Source organism: Mobula hypostoma, chromosome 23, assembly GCF_963921235.1.
Source record: "Mobula hypostoma chromosome 23, sMobHyp1.1, whole genome shotgun sequence".
NCBI classification, from domain to species: domain Eukaryota; kingdom Metazoa; phylum Chordata; class Chondrichthyes; order Myliobatiformes; family Myliobatidae; genus Mobula; species Mobula hypostoma.
Genome location: NC_086119.1, coordinates 35,921,221 through 35,935,026, shown reverse-complemented (window position 1 = coordinate 35,935,026; position 13,806 = coordinate 35,921,221). Strand labels below are relative to the sequence as shown.

Sequence of the window (13,806 nt, the reverse complement as noted above, 5' to 3'; positions counted from 1 at the left end):
AAATATGTATTTTGTTACCAATTCTGAATCTGAGGTGACTTGAGCTGTAAATGTGAATCTAAGGTAGGGTTTGGAAAGAATTGCAGCCAGATTTAGATTTGTCTGTTTCGTTAATTGATCTGCTAGTTTTCAGATTTGTCTTTCTTGAAAGTAACTGTTATATTTAATTTGTGAAACACATTTAAACATTCAGAATGTAATAGTGCCACAAAAATGCACAATTATTCTTTAATTTACTTTTTTTTGTTTTGTTGCCTCATTTCAAGTATTGAACCAGTTTTGCTGTTATTCCTCAGAAATATTGGCCTTTAGATTTAGGATTGTGTTCCAGGGAACACACATTGTATTAATGGAGTAATGAATTGAAGTAATGCAGAATGCTCTAAACATTGATACTTATATTATTTTAAATAATATTGTGTAAATATGTTTATCCATGTTGGGTAAGTCATGTAAATGCTTAAGTCAGTTTAGTTCATCAGATAATAGCCACAGTCAGAGACTGGGATTCTTTTTTAATTTGGAGTTTGCAGATACTGTAATGTACTAAAATGTATTGCCTTGAAAATGAGAAAGGAGAACTTGGAATAAAGGTAAGTAGGGTAAAGATGAAAAAAAAGTTTGGGTCAGATTTGTACAGTTTTTTTAGTTAGAGGTTCCGTTGAGATTTCCTGGTTAATGACAGTTAACAGGTCCACTAGTTCCTGATATCTGTTCTGCAATTTTACACCAGGAGTAGCTTGTGTTTGTGGTGTGACTTCATCCATAGCTGTCTATGATTGAAGAGTTTTTTATGGATTATGAACATCGCAGGCATCTTTTGTTCATCCCTTATAACTCTGAACTGAGAAGGTCGTGGAGTTGCATATGGACCAGAAAGACAATTTCCTTTCCTGGAAATATTAAAGAAACAGAGTTTTTAAGACAATTCCAGATGAGCCTTTTTTTGAGTGCAGCTGTTTTTTAATGTTTAATTTGTATTATTTAAATTTTATAAATTTTGAATAGTTTTAAAATCATCAGATGTAGGAGCAGTTTAAGGAAACAGAACACCTTTTGTCAGAAAGGCCTTCAGATTTGTCTGAGATGGTGATTTGAGAATCTGCTGCTTAAGGTGTAGTCCTATTTGCATACTACTATGCTTTATGGGTTGTGGCAGCAGAGCTTACAGTGCAAACAGAATGATGGGCTGGATATAACAAGATGCAATCCATTGATGCAGAAAGTGTAAATCTAATCACTAGATGAAAGAAAGACCATTTTATTGAGCTTATTGTGTGCAACAGAATCACCATTTTCTGTTATACTTTACCATGATGAATTACCAACGTGAACGCTTTTTCTATAATTGTACCTATTCCAGATTGGAATAGCTGAGGACAGTAATGAGACAAGCTCCCACGACCTATTAAATGCTCCCAATGGCGTGGACCTCAAATTGCCTCTGACAACCAAGTCCAGCTCCTGGCCTTCATGTGTGGTTTAGTTACTAAGCCTGGCAGAATCATTTCTGCTGACAGGAAGGGGCAAAGGTGGGTTACTGGTGCCTTAAAACGAATTGCTTTGGGCAGATGTGACTCATCAGCTATGGTTGGCAGCTCATCTAGGAGAAGGAAAACTCCGATCTCAAACCTCCACTGCCTTTGTGGTTGTACCCACTCATGGGGAAGGTTTTGGAAGTAAACCCCTGAGGGGAAAAAACCGGAGATGGAGTCCCTAAGGCAGTCTTACATTGAGTTCAATGTTGAATGGCAACTCCTGCGATGCTGCTGGTACTAAATTGTGTCGATCTCTGCTGTTCCTTTGGGTTCATCAGATGTGTGTGTGTGTGTGTGTGTGTGGGGGGGGGGGGGGAAGCTTGCTACGAGGAGAACAGCTTGCGTTCCGTATCTTACTGCCCAGGCTTGTGTACCTAGTTAGCTAGGACGCAATATCTATGGTTAACTCTGACTGACAGAGGCCTCAGACCTCAGCACTATTCCAGGTCTGCAGATGTAATTGCAGCATGATTTCACATACCCTATATACACATAAATGTAAGAAAGTATAATAGGAGTATAAAAACAAATGGAAATCACAGGTCCATTTATTGGGACATGAAATTGAAAGATTGTTTCAACATTAAGAGAGAGAAAATGTCAGATTAACATCTGTTCCTTTTTATTAAATATAATTCAAGTAATATGTAATGACACTGCTAAAGTATGTCTGAACTTGGAAGCAATCTAAATTCTTTCCCAAGTAAAAGGGTGATGCAATTATTTTAGAATGTGTACACACTCTTCATCCCAGTTAATTTTCAGTTTTGTTTCGGGTACTTCAGAGAAAAGGCATCTTTAATTGTGAACATGTCCCTTTCTAACAATTTTTATTACATTATTTGCCCTTGCCAATTTCAATTTTTAAGCCTTTTTTCTTGTCATTTCTGGAGGCAGCCTGATTTATACTGGAGTATTGTTTCACAGGGTTAGCAAATTGGAATCATATTTTCTGATAAAGCTATTTGAACATTAGGATTAGTTATGTTGGTCAAGACAGGTCTTGGTTTTACCAAGTACCTAAGCATTGTAGTTTCCAACAGAGATGATGGTTATTGTGAGTTGTTAGTGGATAGTGGGACTATTGATTTTGTCTAATGGTATCACCTGTTTCTCATTGGCTCATGTGTGGGCTAAGATTGTGATGAAGTCTGGACTGAGTTGTTCTGGCAAAAGGTAAACTGCTTTCAATTAGTAGGTTATTAATAAGACCATAAGAGATGGGAGCAGAATTAGGCCATTCAGCTCATTGAATCTGCTCCTCTATTTAATCATAGCTGATCCATTTTCCCCCTCAACCCCATTCTCCTGCCTTCTCCCTGTAACCTTTCATACCCTGACTGATCAGGAATCTGTCAACCTCCACCTTAAATGCACCCAATGACCACAGCTGCCTCTGGTAATTAATTCCACAGAGTCTCAACACTCTGACAAAAGAATGTCCTCACTATTCTGAGGCTATAGGAAATTTCCTCTACATCCACTCTATCTAGACCTTTTAACAGTTGATAGGTTTCAATGAAATTCTCCCTGCCCCCCCCCCCCATCTTCTGAATTCCAGTGAGTACAGGCCCAGAGCCATCAAATGCTCCTTATATGGTAAGTCTTTCATTCCAGGAATTATTCTTGTGAACTTCCTCTGAAACCTCTCCAATGCCAGGACATCCTTTCTTAGATAAGGGGCCTAGAACTGCTCACAGTACTCCAAGTGAGGCCTCACCAGTGCCTTATAAATCCTCAGTATTCTATCCTTGCCTTTATATTTTCATCCTCTCAAAGTGAGTGCAAATATTGTGAAACCCCTTTTTGCCCACACGCATCTCTAGAGATGTGGCTTGTTAGCCCCTCGTGAACAGCCTTTGGATTCAGCATTGAGAACCACCTTTCTCAAACTCTGTGCGTCTATGGTCGGTATGACTTCAGTCCCACCAAAACCTGGAAGTTGGGATGTTTCAACCACCCGAACCCTGATCTGTGCAAATACTGTGTTAATACTGCCCCCATGCAATTAGCCATCAGCAAGACATAACAGATCATACATTGCATATAACTCACACATTGGACCCGCTGTCTGCATGAGGACACATGCCACCTTCCGAATGTCGTTCGAAATCCACATCCAACAAACAGGCTTTCCCCATGGGAGTATTGGTCCTTCCTCCTTGAAGTCACTCATCTGCATCAGGCATCTTTTGTAACAGGGACGGCATCCTTGGGCATCTTCCCTCCTGTCTTCTCTCAGCTTTTGCCAAAAGACCTTGACAGACACCAGTGTCCTTCACAAAAAATTTCTCTGCCCAGCGTCCTTTAGAACAAGGGTCCCCAACCTTTTTCGCACCGCAGACCAGTTTAATGTTGACAATATTCTTGCGGACTGCCCGACCGGGGGTAGGGGGGAAGGGGGGTGTTGAAGTAGGGTTAAACTCACCTCAACATGCCTTTTACAGTTAAGGTTGCCAACTTTCTCACTCCCAAATAAGGGACAAAAGTAGCCGTCAAATCCCGGGACACTTTACCCCAGGAAAGACTACCCTGACCATGAAGCCTTGCATGGGCACCTGTGCGCGCATGTGTGACGTGCCGAATATTTCCCCCCGCAAATCAGTTTTGCCTTCATCTTCCGGACTACACTGTACATACATTATTTCTATTTTATATAGGCTGTGTATTTATCATATCATTCCTGCTTTTACTGTATGTTACTGTTATTTATTTTCAGTTTTTTATTTGGTATGATTTGTTACGTTATTTTTTGGGTCTGGGAATGCTCAAAAATGTTTCCCATATAAATTAATGGTAATTGCTTCTTCGCTTCATGCCATTTCAGCTGGAAAGGTTTCATAGGAGCGCTCTACCATAGCGAGGGAGATACAGGACAAACCAATTTAGCCCAATATACGGGATGTCCTGGCAAATACGGAACAGTTGGCAACCCTATGTTCAAGTTCAACAGTGCGTGATAGGGAATGAGGAAAGGTGCAGCTGACTCGTATCGTTTCCTCATGGCCTGGTAGCACATGCTTTGCGGACACCCAATTCCACCATCTTGATTGGCTGACACAACATTCCAAAGTTGAACAACATAGTCGCTAATGTTTAGCTCAAACCCAAACATGCTAGAAGCTGAAAGAGACTGCTCTTACAAACTGCTAAAATGAAATACCTACAGAGTAGCAGTAAAAATCTTAACCAGGGCTTTACAATTACATTTGCCTTCTTCACCACTGACTCAACCTGCAAGTTAACCTTTAGGGAATCCTGCAGGAGGACTCTGCACCTTGGATTTTTGTATTTTCTACCTGCTGATAAAATAGTGTACACTTTTGTTACTTCAATCAAAGTGCGTGATGTATTCCATCTGCCACTTTGCTCATTCTTTTCATAATTCTAAGTCCTTCTGCAGCCTCTTTGCTTCCTCAACACTGCCTGTCCCTCCACCTATTTTAATATTGTTTGCAGACTTGGCCACTAGGCCATCAATTCTATCATTCAAATCATTGGTAATAACATTTCAAAAAAAGCAGTTCCAACACTGACCCCTGCAGAACACCAATTATCACCGGTAGCCAACCAGAAAAGGCGACCTTTATTTCCAGTCTTTGTCTCCTGCTAATCAGGTAATCCTCTATCCATGCTAGTATCTTTCCTGTAATACCATGGGCTCTTGTTAAGCAGCCTCATGTGCAGCACCTTGTCAAAGTCTTTCTGAAAATTCAAGTAGGCAACATCCACTGATTCTCCTTTGTCTGTCCTGCTTTCTGTTTTGTGAAAATGACTTACAGCAGATTTGTCAGGCAAAGTTCAAAGTACATTTATTATCAAAGTATGTATACTTTATACAACCTTGAGATTTGTCTCCTTACAGGCAGCCACAAAACAAAGAAACCCAATAGAATTAAAAACAAAAGACCGTCAAACACCTAGTGTGCAGAGAGAGAGAAAAAACAAATCGTGCAAACAATAAAAGCAAGCAAACAGCATTCACAACTGAAGTTCACAAAGCCAGGTATCACTTCAGCTGATCCAGAAGTCCACTAGTTACAAACTTTGTACAAACCACAGCCTCCATCCAGCACAGATGAGCAAACCCTGCGGAACAGTGAACCGTTTTGCCTCTGACCCTGACAGCCTGACCATTTCAATCTGGCCCCATGCTTAAATCATCCAAACTTTGGGTCATTTGTCATTCTTTGCCACTTTGATATGCCCTTGGGCTTGGGCTCTGCTGCCTCAATTATGCCACTACCCAACCTTTCCAATTCGTCTCGGCTCTTAAATCGATCAAACCTCGCATCTTTTCTCAACTTCGCTTCACCTTGGCTCTGCCGCATCGAATAGCCTCCAAGTCAGCTCCAGCAACTCCAGCCGGACATGCTGCAACCATCCTGCCTCTCCAAGACTCCAGCCACAAAAATGCCAGGTTGCACAGGTGATTCAACTGAACTCAGGCAGGGAGGCCACAGACAACTATTGCAGCAATTATTTACCAGAAAAAGTATGAATAGCAAAGTATTTGGTTGCTCTCTTTGTTTCATTGGCCACCAGCAAGTGGTCGCTTAACCTCAGCAGCACCGTCTTAAACAGGAACATTTTTCCCTTCAGGAAACCATGCTGACTACGGCCTATTTTATCATGTGCCTCCAAATACTCTGAAACTACATCCTTTACAGTCGACTCCAACATCTTACCAACCACTGAGGTCAGACTAACTGGCCTATAATTTCCTTTCTTCTGCCTTCCTCCTTTCTTAAAGTGGAGTGACATTTGCAATTTTACAGTCCTCTGGAACCATGCCGGAATCTATTGATTCTTGAAAGATCATTACCAATGCCTTAACAATCTTCTCCAGCCACCTCTTTCAGAATCCTGGGATGTATCCATCTGGTTCAGGTGACTTATCCACCTTCAGACACTTCAGCCTCCCAAGCACCTTCTCCCTAGTGATAGCAATTGTACTTGCTTCTGTCCCCTGACATTCTTGAACTTTCAGCATATTGCTAGTGTGTTCCACAATGAAGATGGATGCAACATACTTATTTAGTTCATCCGGAATTTCCTCGTCCCCCATTTCAACTTCTCCAGCGTCATTTTCCTGTGGTCCAATATCTACTCTCACTTCTCTTTTAATATATCTAAAAAATCTTTTGATAGCCTCTCTGATATTATTGGCTATCTTACTTTCATATTTCATCTTATTCCCTCTCCTTACAGCTTTTTAGTTGCATTCTGCTGGCTTTTAAAGCTTCCCAATTCTCTAACTTCCCATTAATTTGTGCTGTATTATATATTCTCTTTTGCATTTGTTTTGACTTTCCTTGTCAGCCCTGGCTGCAGCTTCTTATGGAATGGGGAGGGGGGAGGGTCTGTAGTACTTTGGCTGGGTTGTTGTCCAGTTCTACATCTATACTTGCAACTCTTTCTTAAAATCTCTCTGAGTGAATTGAATTGGCTGTAGATTGACATCTATGATGGTGGTGTTCTTGAGAGGGAATTAAGATGGATCGTCTATTCAGTATTTCATTCTGAACATGGTTGGCAGGTGCTTTGGCTAGGTTGTATCATCACTCAGTGATACCAGGTAAGTTAATTTATCTCAGACTTTTTTAAAAACGAAAACTATCCTGGTTGTAAAACTTCAGATTCCTTCTTCACTTCATCTGTGCAGTGTTGTCAAAGTCTAGATTGCCAGGCCAAGAAATGCAGGACCAGATAATATTAAACAATAATTCAAGATATTAAAAATTTTGTTCATTTTTATTTCTTGCAGGTGAAATGGAAAGGGAAAGACCTCTTTGACTTGGTGTGTAGAACAATTGGATTGCGAGAAACTTGGTTCTTTGGACTACGATACATGGTAAAAGATACCTCTGCATGGTTAAAAATGGAGAAAAAGGTTTGTATAAAGTTTTTATTTGGTTTAAAATAATGTTTGCAGAAATTTTAAATTTGAATGCTTAAAACTATAAACTGTCAAGACTACTTGATAGCATTTTAAACTTGTACTATTGATCTCTAAACATATTAATCTGTAAATCTTAAAATGTTATCTGGAACGTAATAGAATTTATATAAATGTTAGCAAAATTGACTCTGCAAAAATTCTGAATTTATAGTTTGCAAATATTGAAGAAAAGCATGTTGCGGATTTGAATGGACCAAATCTTTTTATTGTACCGATCTTAAAAGCGATCAAATAAGGATTAATTGTGGGTTGCACCAATAAATTGTGTAGCTTGACTTTTGGTGTCCATTGTGTCATAGGTTGGAAAGAATTGATAATTTTATGGAAGGAACTAATAAAGATAATAAAAGTTGAATGGAAAATTAAGGGTGTGTAATGAAAATAGAAAATGTGTGAAGCATTTTTCAGAACTGGTAGCATCTGTAAAGTGATAGAGATGGGGTCAAGTTTGAATCCACTGATCATTCAGAACTGGTTCCATGATGTTAACACAGATGATAACTTTTGCAAATCTTCAAAATATCTTTGAAACCCTTGTGCTTTGTAAAATAAAAACAATCTTGTTGTAAGTAGTCTTTCAAAACATTTTGTCACTTGAAATGGAACTGATACCATTATCAATAATAATGGCTGGTGAAGATGTTCTGGTTATGTACCCTTGTGTCATCTCTTTTTAATATCATTGATTTAGTTGATTCATTTGATTTAACTAAAATAAATATCCTTCTACTTCATAGCTTTCTATTTGGATACATGTATGAAAGGGACCTAGAGTTATCGTATATTTCAACTTTTTCTTTTTTCCTTTCTACAGAGCTATGTTTGACTCTATTCTGGTATCTCTGAGAGTTTCTGATATCTGTGAATACACTGAATTTTTTTCACAAACCTCTAATTCAAGTTGCTATGAAGTAGTGCTATCTTTGAGAAAAACATTTCAGTTTTAAGTTTTTTATTGTAGATAAATACAGAGATGATCACTGAGTTATGATATTCTCTTTAAATGCATTGGGGAATTTGTTTTTGTATCACTACAAACAGGTGTTGGATCAAGAAGTTCCCAAGGAGGATCCGATTACATTTCACTTCCTCGCCAAGTTCTATCCTGAGAAAGTAGAAGAAGAACTTGTCCAAGAAATCACCCAGCACCTTTTCTTTCTGCAGGTATGTATCCATTTTCCTGCAGATTGGTTTTATGTTTCTCCTAATGGAATGCCTGTAATTCTTGGTGCATATCAATCAGATGGGTTAATAGGCGACCTTCAATATATACAGTGGTGCTAGAAAGTTTGTGAACCCTGTAGAATTTCCTCTTTCCACATAAATATGACCTAAAATGTGATCAGATCGTCATGAAGTCCTAAAAACTAGATAAAGAGAACCCTGTTAAATAAATAACACAAAAAGCATTATACTTTATTTATTTTTTTTGTGAAAAATGATCCAATATTACATATATTTGTTGGAAAAAGTATATGAACCTTTGCTTTCAGTAACCGGTGTGACCTCCTTGTAGAGCAATAACTTCAACCAAACATTTCCGGTAACTGTTGATCCGTCCTGCACGATGGCTTGAAGGAATTTTAGGCCATTCCTCCTTGCAAGACTGCTTCAACTCTGGGATGTTGGTGGTCTTCCTTGCATTAACGGCTTGCTTCAGTTCCTTCCATAATATTTCTATAGGATTAAGGTCAGGACTTGACTATTCCAAAACACAGGTATTCTACTTTTTAAAACATTCTATTATTCATGTTCTTTTGTCTTTCGGATATTGTCTGGTTGCATTATCCAACTTCTATTAAGCGTCAGATGGCGGACTGCTACCTTGACATTTTCCTGTAAAATGTCTTGATACAATTTTGAATTCCTTGTTCCCTCAACGATTGCAAGCTGTGTAGGCCCTGAGGCAGCAAAGCAGCCCCAAACCATGATGCTCCCTCCACCATGCTTCACAATTGGGATGAGGTTTTGGTGTTGGTGTGCAATGCCCCTTTTCCTTCAAGTATAGCAATGTGCATTTCTGCCAAAAAGTTAAGCTTTTGTCTCATCTGTTCACAGAACATTGTTACACATCTCAAGTTTGCAAAAGACCACCTGGATGTTTTACAACACTTCTGGGGCAATGTTGTTTGCTTGTTTGTTTTTTTTAGAGATGACAGCTTCTTCCATGGTGTCCTTCCACGAACACCATTCTTCAGTGTTTTTTTTTCTTAGTGGACATGTGAATGGAGACTTTAGCAAGTCCTTGAGATTTTTGCAGGTGTTTTGCTGTTACCCTTGTATTTTTCACCTCATTCAGCATTGCACATTGTGTTCTTGGTGTGATCTTTGCAGGACACCCACTCCTAGGGAGAGTAGCAACAGTACTGAATTTCCTCCATTTTTGGACAATTTCTCTTCCTGATGATCTCTCAGAACTTTAGAAATGCTTTTGTAGCCTTTTCCTGCTTCATGATCTCTACAATTCTTCTTCTAAGGTCCTTTGAAAATCGTTTTGATGGGAGTATGGTGCACAAACAGATCTTTCTTGAGAAGAGCGGACTCTGTCAATAACCTGACTTTATGTGTATGTGTTTTTTAATATATAGGTCAGGGCACCTCTACAACCCACACCTCTAATCTTATCTCATTGATTGGAACATCTGACTCCAAATAGCTTCTGTAGAAGGCATTGTCCTAGAGATTCACATACTTTTTGCAACAAATGTATGTAATATTGGATCACTTTTCTCAATAAATAAATGAACAAGTATAATGATTTTGTGTTTATTTAATTGGGTACTCTTTATCTAGTTTTAGGACTTGTGAAAATCATCACATGTTAGGTCTTATTTATGCAGAAATAGAGAAATTTTTACAGGGTTCACAAGCTTTCTATGCCCAATGTGTGGAAGGTCTGTTTTTCTAGCCCGTTTGCAGTCAGTGGTATTAGCAGGGTCAGTGGGCAGCAAGTCTAGGAAATGAGCAAGTTCCGGTTGTATCATCTATTCCTGATAGTGTGGAAACTGAAAAACTAAGCTGCAAAGGAATATAGTTTATTGTGTGCTTAGCAAAGCAGCCACAACCTGAGTGAATACAAAACCTGTGTACCTGGTGGGATTAGAATTGTGCATTATTTGGGACAATCTATTTTTTAAAAAGTTATGAAAGTCTGGTGATTACAACAAGTTGATGAAAATGAAATACTATCACGGTGGAGAAAGTTGTGCAATTTTACTGGAACAAGAAAAAGTAAAAGATGAAGTAACGCATTTTTTAAATTTGCAAAATAATTTGAAAGGCCTCTTCCATCGGAGGAGCCAGTTTGTCTTTGAAATGATTACCAAGTAATGAAGAGAGGGAGTAGGCAGCAAAGGAAGAGCCTGTATTGAGAAGATGGCCATGTACAAAACAGACTTGAAGGCCAAATGATGGCAAAGATGCAACGTATGAGTAGAGAAGGATGAACTGGAACGTAGCGTAGATAGTTAAATCAGGAACTGTTGAGAACCAGAAGAGTGGTGAATTGACCATTTGCATTCAGAACTAGCTTGCCCATAGAAGACAGAAAGTAGTGGTCGAAGTGACTTGTTCTATGATTAGCCTATGATTAGTTGTATTCCACTGATCTGTACTGAAGCCTCTTCTGTTTGTGTGATACATACATTACATGGATGAAAATGTGGATGGGTGGATTAGTAAGTCTGTAGAAGATACGAAGATTGGTAGTGTTGTGGATAGTGTTGACGACCGGCAAAGAATATGGTGGGATATAGATCAGTTTCAGAAGTGTGCGGAGAAATGGCAGATGGAGTTTAACCCAGATATATGTCAGGTGTTGTGTCAGAGACAGGTCACTGTTGAGGGTAAGAGTCTTAACCTTATTGAAGAGCAGAAGGATCTTGGGATCCAAATTCATAGCTCCCTGAAAGTAGCTACACAGGTTAATAGGGTAGTTCAGAAGGCATGTGGCATGCTTGCTTTTATAAGTCAAGACATTGAGGTCAAAGGTCAGGCAGTTACTTTACAGCTTTATAAAATTCTAATAGGGCTGCATCTGGAGTATTGCATACGGCTCTCATAGGAAGGATGTTGACGCATTGGAGAGGGTGCAGTAGAGGGTTACCAGCATGCTGCCTTGTTCAACCTCTCGTTATAGCACAAGGCCTCTAATTCAGGCAACATTCTGGTAACTCTCTCAGAAGCTTCAACACCCTTGCTATAATAGGGTGACCAGAACTGTACTCCAGATGCAGCCTAACTAGAATACTCACATCATTATAGAGGTGCATAGTAGAGAGCATTCTAAGAAGCTGCATTACTTGGTATGGAAACTGCACTGTGGCAGACAGGAAGGCTTTACAACAGGTGGTCAAAACTGCCCAATGCATCACTGGCACCAGTGTACCCGGTTATTGGGGACACTTACAGGGAAAGGTCCTGGAAAAGGGCCAGTAACATCATGTAGGATCTCGCACACCCTGTTCATGGACTGTTTGTCTATTCCTATTTAGGGAGGTGACTACGTAGCATCCACGCCAGGACAACCAGACTCCAAAACTGTTACTTTCCCTGAGCAATAAGGCTGATCAACACTTCTACCCAATATCTCCACCACTACTTTATTATTCCCTGTCAGTCACTATGTACAGCCCAACATTGCTTTATGCATATACAATCAATGTATATAAATTATCTTGTGTATTTATATTCATTGTGTTTTTAAAATTATTCATTCTTTATCTTTTGTGTTTTTTTTGTGCTGCATCTGACCCTGAGTAACAATTATTTTGTTCTCCTTTCACTTGTGTACAAGAAATGACATTAAAGAATCTTGAATTAGGCACTTTTAAGAGGCGCATAGATTGGCACATGAATGTGGGGAAAATAGAAGGATATGGACATAGTAAAGGCTGAAGAGATTCATTTAGTTGGCCATTTGATTACAAATTTAGTTGGTTCAGCACAACATTCAGGGCCAAAGGGCTTGTCCCTGTGCTGTACTTTTTAGTTGCTCTAATATGGTAAAATGTTTCATACATTTAATATTGTTGGTCTGAGGAATAGATTAAACTCTTCTATATCCACCAGTCAGAGAATATTTCCAATCATTCATGTCTGGAAACTTTAAACAGCTGTAAATCAGCTTTGTTGAGGGATGAAAATAAGGGAGGAACATGGAAATTTGTGAATCTCATCATGAGTATAAGGCCAGACATGAATGTTTAGGAGTTGAAAACTGAAGCCACTGTAAAATAATGCTTGTGCATGAATAACGATCTGCCCATTAGTATGTCATACAGAGCTTTGTCATTGGGTGATGGAAAGATGTGGTCAGTTTCTGACTGGTAATGGGTTCAGCAGAATTTGTGATGCCCCCTAGTCAGTCAGGCAATTGTGAAGAAAGTAAGAGCAATTGTTTGCAGCGCTAACAGTGAGGACAGAGTGTGCATCCACCTGCTGACTAAATCTGTAGGTTCAACAATGCAAATATTTATAGGCAGTAAATGACAATAAATGTATATGTGTAAAATTTGCTTGTATAAGTAACTTTGACCAGAGTAAACCTAATTTTAAACATGTAGCAGTAACATTAATTCAATGATAAATGTTGTTTATATACATCAATTAAATAAAATATTTTTAAGAAGGACTTTTCCAGTTGGAAGTATGATAGTAAACTCTTGTGTTGGCCGTATTGGATTCTTCGTTCAAAGAAAATCAGTGAGCCATTTTGTTGCATGTATTTGGCTGATAATACCATAATTAAAAGCTGGCATGGGATTGTCATATGCTTCAGGAATTGTATCATAATTTGGATTGAAATATCTTATTCCTTTTGCACAGGTGAAGAAACAGATCTTGGATGAGGAGATTTATTGCTCCCCTGAGGCTTCCGTGCTGCTGGCATCTTATGCTGTTCAAGCAAAGGTTTGGCGTCATAATCTATTAAAAATATTCTAAGTCCAAGATAAAAACATGTACAGTGGATTCTGGTTAATTAGCCATCAGCTAATCAGAGCACCTGCTTATCTGGGACAACTCTTAAAGAACAAAAAACTAATTGAAGAAGTAGCCAGGGTTCCCTTCCTTTATTTGGGACAGGAGACTGAAATACAAATACATGGTTGAGAAAAAATATGTACCATATGTAGTATTTTAGGGCTAATGTAGAGACTATTGAATGGAAAATAACGAACTTTCTGCTAGCTGATAAATTTTCTGTTCTTTAGTTATACACATGGTCTTTTCTATCACTGTACTTGGTCTCTTCACTGAGACTTGATTACACTTCTTTTGTTCCCTTTCACTGTAAAGAACAGACTG

The 13,806-nt window shown here is 38.9% G+C and overlaps 1 protein-coding gene across 2 annotated transcripts in view; it reads left to right on the top strand.

The window, feature by feature from the left end:
- nf2b (NF2, moesin-ezrin-radixin like (MERLIN) tumor suppressor b) overlaps positions 1–13,806 on the top strand; it is a 60,717-nt gene that overhangs the window by 9,319 nt on the left and 37,592 nt on the right. For both annotated transcript variants that reach the window (XM_063031963.1, XM_063031964.1), the window contains exons 3-5: positions 7,306–7,431; positions 8,542–8,664; positions 13,327–13,410. In XM_063031963.1, coding sequence (XP_062888033.1) covers positions 7,306–7,431; positions 8,542–8,664; positions 13,327–13,410 — 333 coding nt within the window. The remainder of the gene's footprint in view (positions 1–7,305; positions 7,432–8,541; positions 8,665–13,326; positions 13,411–13,806) is intronic.